This window comes from Macadamia integrifolia, chromosome 1 (genome assembly GCF_013358625.1).
Source record: "Macadamia integrifolia cultivar HAES 741 chromosome 1, SCU_Mint_v3, whole genome shotgun sequence".
Taxonomy (NCBI): Eukaryota; Viridiplantae; Streptophyta; class Magnoliopsida; order Proteales; family Proteaceae; genus Macadamia; species Macadamia integrifolia.
The window spans coordinates 8,560,754-8,582,333 of NC_056557.1; the positions used below are offsets into that span (position 1 = coordinate 8,560,754).

Below are 21,580 nucleotides of genomic sequence, written 5' to 3' on the forward strand. Positions count from 1 at the left end.
AATTAAAAAAGGTGTTTGATTTTTCTGTTTCCCGAAATGTTTTCAACAGTATAGTCGAGTTCAATACATGAGTGAAGGCATGACGTTATAGGAATGCAACTCATGAGCAATGTTATCAATTCGGCCGAATAATTCGCGAATTATTCGGCCGAACCGAATTTTTCCGAATTAATTCAAAAATTCGGACCAAATCCGAATTAAAAATAAAATTCGGTAAAAAATGCGCTTTTTACTAATTTGAATTTAAAACGCGAATAATTCGGCCGAACCGAATTATTCGGTACACTTAAACAGTATTTAAAATTTAAAAACAAGAAAACAAAAAAACAAAACGTCATATATGAAACCCACGGTACCCACCACCTAAATAGTTTTTTTTTTTTTCATCTTCTTCTCCCACAAATTTCCGCCTCCTTCTTCCCATCTTTTTTCTCCACCTAATTCTTCTGTAACAATTGTACGAATCTACTCTTTGTTTCATTTCTTCTCATAACTTCATCAGTTCATCCTAAGATAGGGGAGATATCAAGCCTTGATGGATAATTTGAGGTTCCGAGGGACCAGGACAGATTCATATCGCCGTATCAATCAACCTTCTTTTATATTGTTGCTTTAATTTTGAAAAATTAGTGCGTCTTAGTGCAATATGGGTCTTGTGAACCCAAGCAAAATGATAGTGAAAATTTTTTGTGGTCAATTTATTTATTTGTTTTATTGTAGTTGTAATATTGCTTTCACTCTTTTGGGGCCTAATCTATTTCATGAGTAGAAATTGGATTACAATAACCATTGCTTCCATCGCTCAATGATAATTTTTTTTATAGTTTTTTACTTTATTGTATAAAGTAATTTGCTATTTCTAAGTATACAAATCAAGTTAATAACTTGATAAATAAAAAATATACAATAAACTATAAAAATAATATCCGAATTTTTTGCCCGACTTTTATTTTTTTAATCGAATAATTCTCGAATCCGAATCCGACTCCGATTTTTATTTTGTCCGCTTTTTTAACCGAATTCTTAAATTAATCAATCGAATTATTCCGAATAATTCTCCGCCCGAATAATTCCCGAATCCGAATTTGCTAACTATGCTCACGAGTAAAGACATGACATTGGAGTTGCAAGTATGCTTAATGGAGATGAGCTTCAGAAGGATGACAGCAATCCGAAACTGTGAGCTTCGCATAACCAGGTTGGAATCGCCGCATTTGATAGTAAGAATTTTCGACACTGCGTTGGGGTTTGGGTAGGTCGAGTGAAGTATCGGGTTTTTCACAATTTTTGTCGCTCCCATTTGTTTCTAAAAACAGAAAAATAATTCTAACTTGTTTCTCCATTTCTGTTTCTAGACACAGAAATAAACATAAATTTTTATTTCTGTTTCCAAAAACAAGTGAAACGAAATAGAAAAATCTAACAATTTTGCAGGTACAGAAAAACCGCTTTTGAAAAAAAAATCAAACAGGCCCGAAGCTTTGACTCTATTTCTATAAAGGATTCCTCCGCTCTTCTCTTGTGGTAAAAAATCAGTTATCTTCACATATATTTTGCCTCAACTAGTTCAGATCAAAAGATCAACCATTCATTTTTTCTCCATTTTTGGTTCAATTCAAAGACTTCTTAGGCGGAGCAGAACCTAAACCCCTTGATTTGCTTCTTTCCTGAAAGAAGTGCGACAAATCCATTGCAATCCTAAGGTTGTTTCCCGTACCGAAGAAACACTAGAATATCTCGTTCTCGGATCCAACGCATATATTCCACTTGAATAGGTTCTTTTAGTGCAATGGGTAAAACTATTTTTTATATATTTTTCAAAGTATTGGTATTCGGCGATCAATATCAACGGTGACCGACAAGGTACCCAACTTTCCAAGGTATGACATGACCCAAATGAAAGGAAAGTTTAGCAAAAAAAGAAAAAAAAAAATTAAAAAAGAAGAAAAGAAATCGTTCCTGAAAGACCCAAAAGGAAGGAAAAGCAGAACCACTAACAAAGGAGAATATGTTGATGGATGGGTAACCCAATATAGTTGCAGAGGTCGATCGGGAAGGAAATCAGGAACAAATACTATTGCTTGAATCAATCAACAATGGCTTCCCAATCAGGGTCACAGACAATCAGCCTGAAGGTTCTGCTGGACAAGAAGACCAACAAGGTAGTAATTGCTGAAAGTAAGAGTGACTTTGTGGACATTCTTTTAAGCTTCTTGACTATGTCCATGGGAACCATAGTGAGACTCATCAGCAAAGAACCACGACCAGCCACTCTTGGATCCATAACCGCTCTATACAAAGAGGTGGAGAATCTTGAGGAGCAGCTTCTGCAAACTCAGGCATGCAAGTCTATGCTACTTTATCCAAGGAATCCTTCTGAAAATAAGTGCAGGAAACTGAAACTGAAACTGAAACTGAATGTTGATGATGTAGAGCCCATCAAGTATTACATTTGTGCTGATTGGAGTTGCAGCAAAAGGGGGACTGGCGGTTTGTATACTACTTTCCAGAATGTCAGATGCAATTGCGGGAAAATGATGGACAGGGAGATACGCACGGAAAAAGAAAACGAAGCTGCAAGTCCTGAAGTAGATGGAGGAATGTTTGTTCATGGAAAGACCAAGTTTATAGTAACTGATGATTTACGGGTAGAGCCCATTTCTACAGCTACTATCTTGACACAGTTGCGGAAATTAGGGCTCAAAGACATGAGTTCACTCCAAGAGACCACATTGAATATTGGCTCAGAGGAGGTATGATTATCACCTTATTGCAATGGGTTTTCTACTTTTTAATTGGTTAAAGATTCAATATTGAACATTCTTTTTAATGTGACTGAAGAGAAACTTTCTCCTTTATTTTACTTGTTGTATTCGTCTCCTGGATCTTTGCTTCTTGAGCTAATCTTAAGGGGTTTCAAAGGGTTTATGAAGACTACTTGCATGTATTCCTAGTTGGGTTCTAGACTTCTTGCCTTACATTGGGCTTGACTTTTCAGTATCTTTATTTGTCTTGCTTCGCATTTTGCTCTGTTTTGGACCTTGATGAATGCCTTAATTGGCACATTTTGAGAATCTCTGTCTGTTTGTTATATGAGAACAAGTTGGAAATTTGAAGAATGAAGGCTATAAACATGTTTAAGGTCTTATTCACTATTAGTTTCTTTTACTGTGATAGTTTTTGGTTGGGGACCCTATAAATCAGCTAGCTATTCACTGTTTCAGGTATTATCATAAGTACACTATTCGGTACCTCCATCAGAATCTTTTGTATTTTGTGATAGAACATTCAGTCATTCAGTCAATCTTAACTTACTGTAAATTTGTTTCTGTTGTCTTCCATCTCTTCATTGATAGATTTTGAAACTGCTCAAGGGAATTTTATTTTCCAAGACACCTCTGACAGATGTGTTTCTTAGAAAGCAAGAATTAACATCTGAAGGTTTAAAATTTGAGATGGGAGAAGTGTTGCAGTCTTCCTTGAGCTCTGCAGAAGGTTTGAATTTGAAATTAATGGTGAATAAGTCGATTAAAAAAGTATTATATGCTGAAGCCGGGGAAGACATGGTTGACTTTCTTGTGAGCTTCCTTACTTTTCGCCTTGGATCCATTTTACGACTCTTGGGTGGGAATTCATCACTGGGATCCATGGACAATTTGTACAGAAGTGTGGAATGTTCAGGAGTTACGAGGGATGATAGTCTCAGAGACCTGCTGCTGCAACCTGTGGTCAGCCGTGGTTTTGGTTGTAGTAGCAACTCACTAGGAGTAAAAGAATCTGAACAGCCTCCTTCTTCCTTGTGGTTTAGATATGATAGTTACCCTTACACTGGTTGCCTGACTATTGAGAAGCCTACTCCATACATTTCTGGTCGGCTTTCACAATTACAATTTGTAAATCCCAAGTCTCCAACAAGTGAAAAAGCTAGTGAAGGAGGATTTCTCAAGGGACCAGAGACGTTCTTCATAACAGACAATTTGGTTTTCACTCCAATAGATTCCTTCTGGAGTCTGTCCTTTCTTAAAAGCATGGAGTTTTCCCTTGATGACTTGGAGGTTCGTACGGTTAAAGTGGGCACAGTGGAGGTGAGTGGCTAAATTTTTTGGAAATTATTATGATGTGCTTCATAGATAATTAGGTAGAACCAGTGAATTACTATTCCTATCCTATAGTGAAATTGCATTGATTCCCTTAAATTCAGAACCATGTGGTCTGGTCATGTTGTATATGTCCTACTAGTCCGTTCTCTGCATTCATACACCTCCATTGGATTGTCATATCTTCGACTAAAGTTGGTGCCATTGGTTTATAAGGGTATTAGTCAATACTTCTTACATCAATGTTACTTTTGTGATGCAGGCTTTGAGGCTATTGAAGGCTTCTCTCATCTCCAAAACAGCGTTGACTGATGCCTTGGTCAACTTTTCTCTAAAGATTCCCAAACAAGAAAAGTAGACCTTATAGAGACATAATGGGATTTAAAATAGCCTAGAGTTCTACTGAACCTTAATTTGTAAGTGTTTGATTTAATTTTCTCATAAATGTCGACTTGTGTTTGTCATCGATGTTCCCCTTATAGAACAGCATATATACTGGTCTGTAGCATTTTTTATTTTGTATTATTTTGGTTATAAGAATTTTTAGTCTTGTTGATCGACCGTATTGCATGTATGTAGAAAGATAATCTACTACAGGTTCCTTGTTAGGCTTAAATCAGCATTCTTAAATTACTTGAAGAAAGAAGAAATATAAATGAGTATTCTTAATTATCAAATAATAAAGTAAAAGCTGACCAAGGAGCGTGTGGCTTCTCCAATCCCCTGAATCTCTTCCTCTAGTGCTGAGATAGTTCTTTCAGACCGAACATGTGCTTGATGCTTTTTCGTCGCTGTGTTTATCCAAAAACAGATCAAACAGAGCTGCCAAATAAAAGAATCATATGCACTATCTATGAAAATAAATTCTGAACTTGTTGTATGTTCAATTTGAAACTTCTGTTTTGGTCTAATCCTTTATCATGAGGAGGCATATATTTCTTTCACTGATTATGATGAAGTGAAGTTTCAGAGTACAGAGTACAGGGGTTTTCTACATATCTCCACTGATTATGATGACTATGAAGTAAATAATGAGTAAGTCAATGAACAAAGCATTATGTGCTGAAGGGTATTAGTCATGCTTCTTTTTCCAAGGATGCTGAAGGCTTCTCTCTTCTCCAAATCTGTATTGACTGATGCCTTAGTTAAACTTTCGCCGAAAGCGTCCCAAGCTAGAAAAGTAGGACATAGTATGGACATGGATTTAAACTAGACTAAGGTTCAGTGACCTTTGTAAGGGTCAGTAAGTCAGTTGATTTGATTAACTTGCTCGATCTTTATATGTAGACTTGGGTTTGGTTTCGATGTTCCCCTTGTAGAACAGCATACTAGTCTATAGCCTTTTTTATTTGTATTTATTTTAGCAATAAAGATTTTTATTTTGTTGATCCAACATATTGCACATATGTAAAAAGATCAACTGCAAGTTCCTAATTGTGCTTAAAAAGGCGGTACCCGTGCACAAGGCTCTTGTGTGTGCGAGGTCTGGGGGGTCGAGAACTATGCAACCGAGATTGTCAAGAGGCTCTTTCGACCGCTTCACCACCAAGTCATAGCATTCATACCTCATTGTGCTTAAGTGAAGATTTATTATATGGTTCAATTGGTTTTTCCACAAAAACACACCAACTGTTCATCTTGATTTTAATGTAAGGTGTTTAATATATCATATGCATTCACAAGACATAAAAATTAGGAGAGTTTTACTCCTTGGGTAGGGTTCAACCACCATTAACGAATCAGGTTCACTTACGAGAATGTTTTCGTACACTCCTGATCCGTGTATATAGAATCTATTATATGAAGAGAGAGAAAATTGATTCTATATCCACGGATCAGAACCGTTCTCGCACATTCTTGTACGTGAACCTGAACCGCTCTCTCAGCCACCATCATAGGGTCTTAAAACATCTCCCTCCCCCTCCTTCCTTTGGACAAAGTCGATAATTCCCTCCCCCTGTTGCGTGATATCCCAGATGAAATGAAACATTTGATTCATATAATTAATAGGAGGAAGATTTCCCATTCTTTCGCCACAAAAAAGCCGTGGTCAACAGTCCTACAAATTAACTCTAGCAATATGTAACTCAAAGGGTATCTCCTATATGATGAATTTTACATTGCAGGTCTGCCTATTCTAGTGATAGTAAAGCTTCGTAGCCTTGGCCTTTATTCACCATCTAGATGGGTTTTCATCTTTAGTTTGGATGAAAATATTTTAGGCTCTCTTTGGTTTGATTTCTATTTGTATTTATTTGACTTATTTTTATTTTTACATGTGTTTGGTATAATTTATAACACTTATTTCTATTTCTAATAAATTAGAATAAATCACAAATCACAAATTACTCTCAAGCTATTTGTGATTTGTGGCAACAAATCATTTATATTGATTTTTGCTACCTTAAATGAGCATGTGTGTTAAAAACTATTCAAAATCAATGATAAATAGGTGACTTCAGTATGTTTTATACTTTTCCAATAAAAAATCTCAAATCCTATCATCTCTCTCGCTTGAAGCTCAAATCTGAAGGTGAAAACTGAAATCCATTTTCTCATTGTATAATCTATTTTATAAATAGTGACCAAACGAATACTATTTGTAATCCACAATTTATTGTCACAAATAATTTTTAAAAAATAATTAATAAATACAAATAGAAATCATACCAAAGAGAGCCTTAGAAAATAAATAAATGAAAGAAAATGTTACTTGCTAACTAGATGCTTTCTTGGACTCTTGCAATCCCAATTATATGTGTTGAATTGGCAATTAAGTCCCACCTCTATAACAGAGGGGCGCATGTTACCGAAGCGGTGAGTGCTCCCACTTCCAACATTTGAAAACAGGATTCCATGAAATGAGTCTCACTTTTTCATTTTTCGTTTACTATTTTCTAATTTCTATGGGTTGTCAACTTGAATGGGGTATTTGAATCGCTGGGTCTCATCCAATTATGAGGTTCTTAGTTGGGTAGTGGTAACGGTGGGGAACTCTTTTATATATATAGAGGGAGAGGTGTGAAGTGAAGTAGGAACCAATTCATTTAAACAGTTGCTTGAATCAATCAACAATGGCTTCAAAAGGGTCACAGACCATCAGCCTGAAGGTTCTGATTGATGAGAAGAACAACATAGTCGCAATGGTTGAAACTAGTGGTGACTTTGTGGACATTCTGTTAATAAGCTTCTTGACTATGCCCATGGGAACTATAGTGAGACTCATCAACAAACAACCACAGCCAGCCACTATTGGGTCCTTTGACCACTCTATACAAAGAGGTGGAGAATCTTGAGAAGCAGCTTCTGCAGACAAAGACATGCAAGTCCATGCTACTTCATCCAAGGAAAGCTTATGAAAATGAGTGCAGGAAACTAAAACTGAACATCGACGATACAGAGCCCACCTAGTACTATATTTGTGCTAATTGGAATTGTAGTCGACGGAATACTGATGGTGGTTTGTATACTACTCTCAAGAATGTCAGATGCAATTGAGGAAAAATGATGGACATGGAGATGCACAGGAAAAAAGATAACAAGGCTGCAAGTCCTGAAGGAGATGGAGGAGTGTTTGTGGAAAGACCAAGTTCATGGTAACCGATGATCTGCAGGTAGAGCCCATGTCTACAGCTATTCCTATCCTATGGTGAAATGCATTGGTTCCCTTAAATTCAGAACCATATGATCTGGTCGTGGTTAAGGTTGGTAAGGTATATGTCCTGCCAAACCGTTCCCTGCATTCATACACCTCCATTGGATTGTTATATCTTCGACTAAATTGTCTAACAGAGCCATAGATGTCAATTGGTGCCAACTAATTTATAAGGGTATTAGTCATACTTCTTACATCAATGTTACTTTTGTGATACAGGCTTTGAGACTATTGAAGGCTTCTCTCCTCTCCAAATCAGTATTGACAGATGCCTTGGTCAACTTTTCCCTAAAGATTCCTAAAGAAGAGAAGTAAACTAAACATAATGGGATTTAAAATAGCCTATAGTTCGGTAGTCTGTAGGTTCACCTGACCAAACTTCTTCTGGAGTCTTACACTCAATAGCTGTGCAAGGAGATCGATTCACCAACAAGGTTGCTGTGTTAACTGCTTCTGCCCAGAACTCCTTGCCCAATCCTGCATTTGATAACATATACCTCGCCTTTTCTAACAAGGTTCTATTCATACGCTCTGCCACTCCATTCTGCTGGGGTGTTTTAACAACTGTATGGTGTCTTGCAATACCTTCATTTTTGCAGAACTCATTAAAGTTACCTTCACAAAACTCTAGGCCATTATCGATTTTCAACCTTTTAATTTGTTTCCCGGTCTGCTTCTCAAGCAAATTCTTCCATTGTTTGAAAATGACAAATACTTCATTTTTGTGCTTCAAGAAATAGACCCAAACCTTCCTAGAGAAATCGTCAATGAAAGTAAGCAAGTATCTTGCACCAGCCCCCTTTGAAGCAACCCTGGAGGGCCCCCATAGGTCTGAATGAATGTAGTCCAAAGTTCCCTTGGTCCTGTGAATAGCAGTACTGAAACTAACTCTTTTCTGCTTCCCAAACACACAATGCTCATAGAACTCCATTGCTCCTGTACTCTGACCACACAACAAGCCCCTTTTACTTAATGATGCCATTCCTCTTTCACTCATATGGCCTAACCTCATGTGCCATAAATTTGTGACATCTGATTCAGACATAGATGATGAAGCTGCTGCAACAGACCCAGTAACTGTAGTACCCTGCAACACATACAAACTGCCAACCTTGATTCCTTTCATCAATAAGAGAACACCCTTCCTGATCTTCATGACTCCACCTTCAGCTGTATACTTGCACCCATTTGAATCAAGAGTGCCTAAACTGATGAGATTCTTCTTCAAATCAGGGACATGCCTGACATTGGACAAGGTTCTGACAATGCCATCATACATCTTGATATTGATCGTTCCCATTCCAATAGTCTTACAAGAAGCATTATTTCCCATCAACACAACTCCACCTCGAACTGATTCGTATGTGGAGAACCATTCACGATTGGGACACATATGGTAGGAACAACCAGAGTCAAGAATCCATTCATCCTGTGATCTAACTTTATCATCAGTCACCAAAAGCATATCAGACTCACTCTCATCTTCAGTAATACTAGCTTCTGCAGAATCATCTCTTTTCTGTTGATTTTGAACACCACCACCTGCCTTCTGCTTATTTAAAAGCTTATAGCATTCAGATTTAATATGCCCCTTTTTCTTACAGTAATTGCAGGTTAAATTCTTGTGCTTAGATTTTGATCTAGCCTTGTTTTGTCACAATCTGAACCCCTTTCATTCGTTCTCCCTCTAGCTACCAAACCAACACCATCAGATTTATTGGTAGTTGTCAACTCATCATCAATCTTCTGCTTGCTTTGCAGATTCGTTTTGACATCCTTAATAGAGATTGTCTCTCTACCATAAATCATGGTATCCCTAAAATGCTTATAAGATGGAGACAGAGCACATAACAATAATAGGGCTAAATCTTCATCGTCTATTTTAATATCTATCTTTTTCAAATCAGTAACAATAGAATTGAACTCAGATATATGGGATTTAATAGAAGTACCTTCACCCATATAAAGGGTATACAGTTGTTGCTTCAATCTCAACCTATTGGTGAGGGATTTGGTGAGGTAGAGGTTCTCTAACTTCACCCATAACTCTGCAGCCGTTTTCTCTGAGAGAACTTCCTGTAGAACATCATTCGAAAGACAGACACAATTGAATAGCTGAAAGGGCTTTATCATCCAAATCTCTCCAATCATTATCGGACATAGTTGCAGGTTTCTTCGCCTTCCCAAATAGGGTTTTCTTCAAACCCTGCTGCGTGAGAATAGCCATCATTCGAACCTGCCATAAACTAAAACTGATGTTGCCGTCAAACCTATCAATATTGTATTTCGTTGAAGCCATGGATCGAAGTAACCCAGAGCTCTGATACCAGTTTGTTAGATCAAACACCAAGAAACACGAATAATAAAGAGATAATAGATCCGCACGATAAAAATTTAACGAGGTTCACACACTAGGGTGGTGTGCTACGTCCTCGGGCGAAGAAGAAGATGATTCACTATGCAGAAGAGAAATTACACCCTCGCAGCGGCGAGGAAAAACTTGCCCTGAAACCCTAGCTGCGTGAAAACCCTGGAATACAATGACTTTCTCAACAAGCAACAGTACATTATATATACTCCAAAATCGTGGGTCGACCCATCGGATCACGGTCGATCCGATCGAACCATACCACGGGGGCGTAGCCCCCGCACCCCCATATGAGATCAATGATGGGCTCCAGCCCAAGCCCTCTGCTTCCATCACAGATCTCAGAAAATTTTCCATTCGGGTCACCACCAAAATATGTCGGATTGGGTCAATCTTCAAAACGGGTCAAGAATTCGAGACAAACTTAACAATGGGAACCATAGTGAGACTCCTCAACAAACAACCACAGCCAATCACTATTGGGTCCTTGACCACTCTATACAAATGGGTGGAGCAAGAACTTGAGGAACAGTTTCTGCAGACTGAGGCATGCAAGTCCATGCTACTTCATCCAAGGAATCCTAATGAAAAGTTTGCAGCAAACTGAAACTCAATATTGACGATACAGAGCCCACCCAGTACTATATTTGTGCTGATTGGAATTGCAGCCGAGGAATATGTAATGGACGATCTGGCAGATTTTATAGTACTTTCAAAACTGTTAGATGCAGTTGCGGGAAAATGATGGACAAGGAGATATGTATGGCAAAAGTAGATCATGAAGCTGCAGGATCTGTAGGAGATGGAGGAGTGTTTGTTTGTGGAACGACCAAGTTCATGGTAACAGATGATCTGCAGGTAAAGTCCATTTCTCCAGCTACTATAGTGACACTGTTACACAAAGTTGGGATCAAAGACAAGAGATCACTTCAAGAGACTACACTGAATATTGGCTCAGAGGAGGTATGATTTTCTTCTTCACTTGAGGTCCCTCAGTAGTAGAAGAAAAAAATTGGTTGCTACCCGGGTTACATTTAATATTCACTTCCCCCTAGGGTTCACAAATACCCTCCTAGGTTATTGTATTTTCCAAAATATCTTTTTAGATTTCATTTCTTTGGCTGCAACCTGGGCAGTAGCTAACTTTCGTCCCTAAGTAGAAGGAAAGGAAGTAAAGTTCCATACTAGGATATATACTGTTCTATCCCCAAAATCAGTACTAAAGCAGCTGTAGAACATTAACTTATTCCTCATATGTTTTGGTCTTTTCCTTTATGAGGAGGTATATATTTCTTTCACTTCTTGTATTTGTCTAATTAATGGATCTTTGCCTCTGCTTTTCCAACTGGCTATGTCTAAGGATACTAAATGTATTCCTACTTGGGTTCTTGACTTTTTGCCCTGTTTGGGATTTACTACCTCTCTCTCTCTCTCTCTCTTTCTCTCTCCAATTTGGACCTTGCTAAAGACCTTAATGGGCACATTTTGTGAATCTCTTATCTGTTTGTTATACAAGGACTAGTTTGAGAATTGAAGTTTAATGTTTTATGTGTATATACCGTTTTTTTCATTCACTGTACCTCAGAATCTTTTGTATTGTGTACACAGACTATAAGTTCAAACTTAACTGAATGAAAATTTTCTTCTATTGTCTTTGATGTCTTCATTTATAGATTTTGAATCTGCTCAAGAGATCCTTAATTTCCAAGACACCTCTGACAGATGTTTTTGTTAGAAAGCAAGGAATATTAACATCAGAAGGCCTAAATTTTGAGATGGCAGATGCAGTGCAGTCTAAGAGCAGCGGAAGTACTTCATATATATATATTTCCACAATACATGAGTATGAAGTTAATGATGAGTAAGTCAATAAACAAAGCCTTATATGCTGAAGCTGGGGAAGATATGGTTAACTTTCTCCTCAGCTTCCTGACCTTGCCTCTTGGATCCATTTTACAACTCTTGGGTGGGAATTCATCCCTGGGATCCATGAACAATCTTTACAAAAGCGTGGAATGTTCAAGAATTACCATAACTACTGAATTATGATATAATCAGTTAGAACTACTGAATTACTTAATGAACATTGGATTCTTATGGTGAAGATGAACCATCATATAACAGATCCCATTTAATTTATAATTGCAAATTTGATTATAAGGTTATTAGTCAATCTTCTTACATCAATCTTATATAACTTATGTGATGCAGGGTTTGAGGTTATTGAAGGCTTATCTCTTCTCTAAATGGTGGTTTTTTGATTTAATTTACTTGCTCATAGACATAGACTTGTGTTTTGTTACCGATGTTTACCAGCAGTTAGCTATGTGTTATGGACCTGTTCTCTCTAGGAAGAGATTACAAAATTAGTTAAATATTGAGGAATTAATCTCTGATTAGAATCTAATATCTCTACACAACTAAAACACCTAATGCTCATGCTATGATGGTTAATTGTGATCAATAATTAAGTATAAAATTTCCAGAAAGCAGATACAAGAAACTCCAAATTAGAGGAACTATAATTGGTGTTAAAATACTATATTTGAGTGAAAGTCACTTCCCAAAAAAAAAAAAAAATCCCCATAAAAGAGGTAACTTTGTTGAAGTGTATGGGTACTTTTTAAACCCTAAAAAATTTCTTAACAATCTTAGCCAGAGATTCTTATAGATGGACGGACATCCAAAGAATGATGTAATTTGTGCTGGAAATTTTGTTTCATGATTTCTATTTTACTTGATTACAACCTATTTCTTGCAAATTTCTCTCCCTCTCTCTCTCTCTCTCTCATAACCAACAAATTATCCATCGAGACAAGTGCTAAAAAATAATCCATTGGGCCAACTCTAATCATTCATATTTACCCTAAAATAATTAGAATTACCAAAATTCACATTTCACACTTCTACCAAAATAAATTCACATTTCACACAAGGAATCCAACTCAGGGTTCTAAGATTTTTTTTTTTTGGGGGGGGGGGGGTTGTGGAGGATAATTATAGTGGTTTCCCTTGAAGTGTACCTTAATGTTATAACCATCCCCAATCGAACTGACAATTACATTGTATCTCCTACAGTTGACAGTATACCAACTTCATTAGTAAGAATCTACTATAATGTGATGTGACTTATTTAGATAATTTTTTTAAGATAAAAATACCTTTTTATGTACTTGAGCTACCTTTTCTACCCTTTTAAGCCAAACCTAAAATTCTATCATTTTCTTCCCCAACCAAACCCTAACTAAATGCAAACCATTACTCTAGTGACAACCGACGAAGAGAGGTCTGGCGATGTATCTAAATTACCTCCCAGTCACAACCTTAAAGGGACAACTAAAAATAAAAAAGTGTGACAATTTTACGTGTTTTTTTTAGGAATCAAGTTTTCATTGCGTCAAACACGAGAAATCTGAAATTGTAAACTAATTATCTTACAAAGTTCTATTATCTCTATGAAATGTAAGTAAATATTTGAAATCTCAACATCTAATTTCTGAAACAATTTTCATTTAATCTAGTATCCAATCACTCAAAAATTTAATGTTTCATCTTGTTCGAGTTGAATTTTCACATATATTGGTATTTCTCCAAAAAAATAACTCCTCAAAACAATTCTTCTTGATTTTACGCTCTCAGTTCCCTAAATTTTCAAAACAAATCTTGAGATGCCTTCTCTCTTCTGTAAGTCGAATCGGGCCCGTTTGATTGATTTTCTCCTATTTCTGTGTCTAAAAACAATAAAAACGGTTTTTTTTTCTATTTTTGGGCTAAGAAACGATTTTTGGAAATGCAAAAAGGTGTTTGATTTTTCTATTTCCCAAAAAGTTTTCAACAGTGTAGTCGAGTTCAAGACATGAGTGAAGGCACGATGTTATAGGAATGCAACTCACGAGTGAAGGCATGACATTGGAGTTGCAGGTATGCTTCATGGAGATGAGCTTTAGAAGGATGACGGCAATCCAAAACTGTGAGCTTCGCACAACTAGGTTGGAATCGCAGCATTTGGATAGCGAGAATTTTCTACAATGGGTTTGGGGTTTGGGTAGGTCCAGTGAAGTATCGGGATTTTAATAATTTTTGTCGCTCCCACTTGTTTCTAAAAACAGAAAAAACAATTCTAACTTGTTTCTCCATTCCTGTTTCCAAACACAGAATTAGGCAGAAATTTCTATTTTTGTTTCAAAAAACAAGTGAAACGAAACAGAAAAAACAAACGGTTTTTGAGGTGTTTTCCGCTTTTGAGCACAGAAAAACGGAAAAACCGTTTTTGAAAAAAAAAAATCAAACAGGCCCGAAGCTTTGACTCTATTTCTGTAAAGGATTCCTCCGCTCTTCTCTTGTAGTAAAAAATCAGTTATCTTCACATATATTTTGCCTCAACTAGATCAGATCAAAAGATCAATCACTCAAAAGACCAACCATTCATTTTCCCTCCATTTTAGGTTCAATTCAAAGACTTCTTAGGCGGAGCCGATTCTAAATCACTTGATTTACTTCTTCCTTGAAAGAGGTGCGGCATCTCCATTGCAATCCTAAGGTTGTTTCCCATAGTGATGAAACACTAGAATATCTCGTTCTCGGATCCAATGGATATATTCCACTTGAATGGTTGAATGGGTTCTTTGAATGGGTTCTTTTAGTGCAAAGGGTAAAACTATTTTTTCGTTTTTTCTGATTTCACACCGTTAACTGCAAGGATACCATTTAATTATCATGGGATACAGTGTAATTATTAGTTCAGAGATAATTATAATATTAAGATAACCTACAGGGGAGGTCACTTTAATTTATTTATTTATTATTTTTTTTTTTTTGTCAAAGTATTGGTATTTGGCGATCAATATCAACCGTAACCGACAAGGTGCCCAACTTTCCAAGGTATGACATGACCCAAATGGAAGGAAAGTTTAGCAAAAAGAAAAAAAAAATGAAAAGAAATCGTTCCTGAACGACCCAAAAGAAGGAAAAGCAGAACCACTAACAAAGGAGAATATGTTGATAGATGGGTAACCCAATATAGTTACAGAGGTCTATCGGGAAGGAAATCAGAAACAAATACTGTTGCTTGAATCAATCAACAATGGCTTCCCAATCAGGGTCACAGACAATCAGCCTGAAGGTTCTGATCGACAAGAAGACCAACAAGGTAGTAATGGCTGAAAGTAAGAGTGACTTTGTGGACATTCTTTTAAGCTTCTTGACTATTTCCATGGGAACCATAGTGAGACTCATCAGCAAAGAACCACGACCAGCCACTCTTGGATCCATAACCGCTCTATACAAAGAGGTGGAGAATCTTGAGGAGCAGCTTCTGCAAACTCGGGCATGCAAGTCTATGCTACTTTACCCAAGGAATCCTTCTGAAAATAAGTGCAGGAAACTGAAACTGAATGTTGATGATACAGAGCCCATCAAGTATTATATTTGTGTTGATTGGAATTGCAGCCGAAGGGGGACTGGCGGTTTGTATACTACTTTCAAGAATGTCAGATGCAATTGCGGGAAAAGGATGGACAGGGAGATACGCACGGAAAAAGAAAACGATGCTGCAAGTCCTGAAGTAGATGGAGGAGTGTTTGTTCATGGAAAGACCAAGTTTATAGTAACTGATGATTTGCGGGTAGAGCCCATGTCTACAGCTACTATCTTGACACAGTTGCACAAATTAGGGCTCAAAGACATGAGTTCACTCCAAGAGACCACATTGAATATTGGCTCAGAGGAGGTATGATTATCACCTGATTGCAATGGGTTTTCTACTTTTTAATTGGTCAAAGATTCAATATTGAACATTCTTTTTAATGTGACTGAAGAGAATCTTTGCTTCTTGAGCTAATCTTAAGGGGTTTCAAAGGGTTTATGAAGACTACTTGCATGTATTCCTAGTTGGGTTCTAGACTTCTTGCCTTACTTTGGGCTTGACTTTTCAGTATCTTTGCTTCGCATTTTGCTCTGTTTTGGACCTTGCTGAATGCCTTAATTGGCACATTTTGAGAATCTGTGTCTGTATGTTATATGAGAACTAGCTGGAAATTTGAAGAATGAAGGCTTATAGACGTGTTTAAAGTCTTATTCACTATTAGTTTCTTTTACTGTGAGAGTTTTGGGTTGGGGATCCTATAAATCAGCTAGCTATTCACTGTTTCAAGTATTATCATGAGTACACTATTCGGTACCTCCATCAGAAACTTTTGTATTGTGTGATAGAACATTAAATCATTCAGTCAATCTTAACTTACTGTAAATTTGTTTCTGTTGTCTTCCATGTCTTCATTGACAGGTTTTGAAACTGCTCAAGGGAATTTTATTTTCCAAGACACCTCTGACAGATGTGTTTCTTAGAAAGCAAGAATTTACATCTGAAGGTTCAAAATTTGAGATGGGAGAAGTGTTGCAGTCTTCCTTGAGCTCTGCAGAAGGTTTGAATTTGAAATTATTGGTGAATAAGTCGATTAAAAAAGTATTATATGCTGAAGCCGGGGAAGACATGGTTGACTTTCTTCTCAGCTTCCTTACTTTTCCCCATGGATCCATTTTACGACTCTTGGGTGGGAATTCATCACTGGGATCCATGGACAATTTGTATAGGAGTGTGGAATGTTCAGGAGTTATGAGGGATGATAGTCTAAGAGAGCTGCTGCTGCAACCTGTGGTCAGCCATGGTTTTGGTTGTAGTAGCAACCCACTAGGAGTAAAAGAATCTGAACAGCCTCCTCCTTCCTTGTGGTGTAGATATGATAGTTGCTCTGACACTGGTTGCCTGACTATTGAGAAGCCTCCTACATATATTTATGATTGGCTTTCACAATTACAATTTGTAAATCCCAAGTCTCCAACAAGTGAAAATGCTAGTCAAGGAGGATTTCTCAAGGGACCAGAGACGTTCTTCATAACAGACAATTTGGTTTTCACTCCAATAGATTCCTTCTGGAGTCTGTCCTTTCTTAAAAGCATGGAGTTTTCCCTTGATGACTTGGAGGTTCGTACGGTTAAAGTGGGCACAGTGGAGGTGAGTGGCTAAATTTTTTGGAAATTATTATGATATGCTTCATAGATAATTAGGTAGAACCAGTGAATTACTAGTCCTATCCTATGGTGAAATCGCATTGATTCCCTTAAATTCAGAACCATATGGTCAGGTCATGGTGAAGGTTGGTAATGTATATGTCCTGCTAGTCCGTTCCCTGCATTCATACAGCTCCATTGGATTGTTATATCTTCAACTAAAGTTGGTGCCATTGGTTTATAAGGGTATTAGTCATACTTCTTACATCAATATTACTTTTGTGATGCAGGCTTTGAGAATATTGAAGGCTTCTCTCCTCTCCCAAACAGTGTTGACTGATGCCTTGGTCAACTTTTCTCTAAAGATTCCCAAACAAGAAAAGTAGACCTTGATAGAGCTATAATGGGATATAAAATAGACTAGTGTTCAGTGGCTACTGAACCTTAATTTGTAAGTGTTTGATTTAACTTTCTCATAAATGTAGACTTGTGCTTTTTCATCGATGTTCCCCTTATAGAACAGCATATATGCTAGTCCATAGCATTTTTTTTGTATTGTTTTGATTGTAAGAATTTTTAATCTTGTTGATCCAAGATATTGCATGTATGCAGAAAGATAATCCACCACACATTCCTTGTTATTCTTAAATCAGCATGGTTAAATTACTTGAAGAAAGAAGAAGTCTAAATGAGTATTCTAAATTATCAAATGATAAAGTAAAAGCTGACCAAAGGCCAGTTCTCAAAACTATCATATTGTGGATAAGATTAATGGCTTCTCCAATCCCCTGAATCTCTTCCTCTAGTGTTGAGATGGTTCTTTCAGATCCAACATGTGCTTGATGTTTTTTCGTCACTGTGTTTATCCCAAAAACAGGTCAAACAGAACTGCCAATTAAAAGGATCATAGGCACCATCTATGAAAATTAATTCTGAACTTGTATGTTCACTTTGCAATGGGCTTAAACCCTCCAATTGGTTATAGTTTCAATTTGAAACTTCTGTTCTAGTCTTATCCTTTATCATGAGGAGGCAAATATTTCTTTCACTGTTTATGATGAAGTGAAGTTGCAGAGTACAGGGGTTTTCTACAGATCTCCTCTGATTATGATGACTATGAAGTAAATAACGAGTAATTCAATGAACAGAGCATTTTATGCTGAAGGGTTTGAGGATACTGAAGGCTTCTCTCTTCTCCAAATCTGTATTAACTGATGCCTTGGTCAATTTTCGCCGAAAGCGTCCCAAGCTAGAAAAGTAAAACATTACAAGGACATGGGATTTAAACTAGACTAAAGTTCAGTGACCTTTGTAAGGGTCAGTTGATTTAATCAACTTGCTCGAGCATTAGATGTAGACTTGGGTTTGGTTTCGATGTTCCCTTTGTAGAACAACATACTAGTATATAGCCTTTTTTATTTGTATTTATTTTAGCAATAAACATTTTTATTTTTTTATCCAACATATTGCACATATGTAAAATGATCAACTGCAAGTTCCTAATTGCGCTTAAAAAGGGCGTACCCGTGCACGATTCGGAATTCGGACGATTAATTTAAGGATTCGGTCAAAAAAGCGGTCAAAAAATCTTATTGGGGTTTTTTTTATTTTTTAAATTGTTTTTTTTTCTTTTTTTATTTTTTATTTTTGGTTTTTTTTTTTAAATAATGTTTAAATGGACCGAATAATTCGGTTTAATTCGGATTCGGTCCGAATTATTCGCGAATTATATTCTTTTTTGAAAAAGTCGCGAATTTTAAAGAATTTTATTTTAAATTCGGATTCGGTCCGAATTTTTGATAAAATTCTTTAAAATTCGGTTCGGCCGAATTGCTAACTATGTGCACGAGTCTCTTGTGTGTGTGAGGTCTGGGGGTTGCGAAATATGCAACTTTACCCTTGAGAATGTCAAGAGGCTCTTTCGATCGCTTAACTATGAGGTCATAACATTCGTACCTCATTGTGCTTAAGTGAAGATTTATTAGATTGTCCACAAAAACAAACCAACTATTCATCCTGATTTTACTGTAAGGTGTTTAATATATCATATGCATTTACATGACATAAAAATTAGGAGAGTTTTCCTTCACAGGTAGGTTCATCCACCATCCGAGGGTCTTGAAACATTAAACATCTTCCTCCCCTTCTTTCTTTTGGACAGTTCATAATCCCATCCCCTTGTGTGATACCCTTGATGAAATGAAGCATTTGATTCATGTAATTAATAGGAAAAATATTTTCCATTTTTTGACCGAGAAAAAGCCGTGGTCAACAAATTTGCATTCACCATGGCTTGAGGAAAACTCAAAATCCTACAAATTAACTCTAGCAATCTATAACTCAAAGGGTGTCTCCTATACGAATGCAGGTCTGCCTATTTTAACCCAAGGGGGTAGTGCAGTTGGTGAGCAATGAACTTGGTACGAGCCGTAAATTTGAACGTCCTAAGTTCGACTCCCACTAAGCACACCTTGGGCAACTCACACGGGGTGTTTAGTGTTCTTCATTGTTTTCAGTGAAAGTTGAATGGTTCTCATTCAACCTCGGTATGACCCGGTCTATGTGGTTATGGGGTCAGTATGGGCCCGCGGGACTAGTCAGGCCGAAGGCCTGGATAGCCGTCGTTAGCAAAAAAAAAAAAAAAAAAAAACTCTCAGAAGTAATTTCCTCTGGCATTGAATTTCCTTTTTTATTTCTTAAGAAATAGGCTGAATGAATCCACTAATCACGAGACAAAATTTAAAAAGGAAATACAGGCGAAAACTCCAAATTCACATTTCACATAAAGAATTCATACATCAATAAATCAACTAAGGGCAAGTGTTTCCTGTGGGAGAACATTGGCTCTATGCGTGCATAGGGGCCAATAGGAGCAATGATGAAAGCAACAACAGAGGTGGCATTTCCACCTTTAATGGGGAGTGCGACGGTCATTTTGCCCCACCTCCCTCTATGTCTAGGCACTGGAGCCACATTCCCCACAGAGGTTTTTTCCCATCAATTATTAATCAACCAAGCAAAGGGCATTATGTGTCCAAACAAAAAATCCCACGATAGACGCAAAAGCAAAAGGAATAATTCCACGCAGAGGCCAAAATATGACACAAAAGTAAAGGCAAAAGCAATAAAACACAAACAAAAGAGAAAAATAAAAGGCCAAAGGCCAAAGAAAGCAGTCCATAAAGGGACCAATAAGTGTAGGTTTATGGGTAATAATAGATAGAGAGGTGGGAAGGAAGGTATGATTTTCACCTGATTGCAATGGGTTTTCTGCCTTTTATGCTCTCTGTAATTTGGACCTTTTGTGAATCTCTATCTCTTTGTTATACAAAAACTAGTTGGAGAATTGAAGAATGAAGACTTATAAAGATAATGTTTCAAGTACTATTAGTACATTGGGTACCTTAGAATCTTTTGTAATTTTGTGTACAGATTATACAGGCAATCTTAACTAAATGAAATTTGTTTCTGTTGCCTTTTATGTCTCCATTTATAGATTTTGAATCTGCTCAAGGGATCGTTATTTTCCAAGAACCATATAACAGAAAGCCCATTTTATAATTATTGCCAATTTGGTCATGCTTCTTACAACAATCTTATAACTTATGTGATGCAGGCTTTGAGGTTATTGAAGACTTGTCTAAATCAGTACCGATTGATGCTTTGCCAGCCATAGGCAGCTTTGAATTAAAGATCCCAAAGCAAAAAAAGTAAACGTGGATAAGGACATCATGGGACTTAAAATAGCCTAGAGTTCAGTTCAGTGACCTTTGCAAGGGTGGTTTGATTTAATTTACTTGCTCATAAACATAGACTTGTGTTTGCTATCGATGTTTCCCTTGCACAATAGCATATGAATTTACCACCTTGCCCTCCATTAAAATAAAATATAAATAAATAAAAACATCCATATTGATGCTTCTATGTACATTCTCATTGACCCTCGCACTCTTGCAGAGACCACGTGACCCGGTAGAACAATCTCTTGCTCTTAAAAAAGAAAATAATAATAATAATAATTGTTGATTCAACTCCCGCCAAATATCTCAAATGCAGCAATGTTCCAAGCCTTCACTCATGAACAATGGCACACCCCAAATGTTTGACCATCCAAGGACAGTGGTCAGTACAATTTGTAACATCAATCGCCACCTTAGAGTTGGAACAAATTAAAAAATTTTGGAGGCCCCTGTTCCACACACAAAACGACAAAATTTCTTCATTGCCCACAATATATGGCAAAATAGGTGCACCCTCAGCATGTCTTACCAAACTACCATAAGATGCTCTGTCTTGATCGAGGGGAATAACCATCAACAATGGAGAAGTATGATATCACACACTGGATTTTTCCAAGAGCAGTCTGGGAATTTGGCGAATCCACTAGTGCAAGAAGTGTTTCTTTAAACTAACAAAAGAGAAAAGAGAGGCACAAACTCACCAAAAAAAAAA

The 21,580-nt window shown here is 37.0% G+C and overlaps 3 protein-coding genes across 4 annotated transcripts; all 3 read left to right on the forward strand.

Annotated features, from left to right (window-relative positions):
* Positions 1 to 1,916: 1,916 nt before the first annotated feature.
* Positions 1,917 to 4,655, forward strand: LOC122078786. The gene is made up of 3 exons (XM_042644918.1): positions 1,917 to 2,753; positions 3,357 to 4,085; positions 4,360 to 4,655. The coding sequence occupies exons 1-3, from the start codon at positions 2,097 to 2,099 to the stop codon at positions 4,453 to 4,455; spliced, it is 1,482 nt and encodes a 493-aa protein (XP_042500852.1). The 5' UTR covers positions 1,917 to 2,096; the 3' UTR covers positions 4,456 to 4,655.
* A 2,516-nt stretch (positions 4,656 to 7,171) lies between these two features.
* Positions 7,172 to 11,985, forward strand: LOC122058423. Its single transcript, XM_042621143.1, has 4 exons — positions 7,172 to 7,312; positions 7,972 to 8,063; positions 10,789 to 11,083; positions 11,794 to 11,985. Exons 1-4 carry the CDS (start codon positions 7,172 to 7,174, stop codon positions 11,983 to 11,985), a joined length of 720 nt encoding a protein of 239 aa, XP_042477077.1.
* A 3,062-nt stretch (positions 11,986 to 15,047) lies between these two features.
* LOC122076748 lies at positions 15,048 to 17,757 on the forward strand. 2 transcript variants are annotated; one of them, XM_042642249.1, is made up of 3 exons: positions 15,048 to 15,848; positions 16,404 to 17,132; positions 17,419 to 17,757. In XM_042642249.1, exons 1-3 carry the CDS (start codon positions 15,204 to 15,206, stop codon positions 17,512 to 17,514), a joined length of 1,470 nt encoding a protein of 489 aa, XP_042498183.1. In that variant the 5' UTR covers positions 15,048 to 15,203; the 3' UTR covers positions 17,515 to 17,757. The 2 variants fall into 2 exon arrangements, with proteins under 2 accessions (XP_042498183.1, XP_042498192.1); XM_042642258.1 differs by having other exon boundaries at positions 15,055 to 15,848; positions 16,404 to 16,542; positions 17,419 to 17,500.
* Positions 17,758 to 21,580: the final 3,823 nt, after the last annotated feature.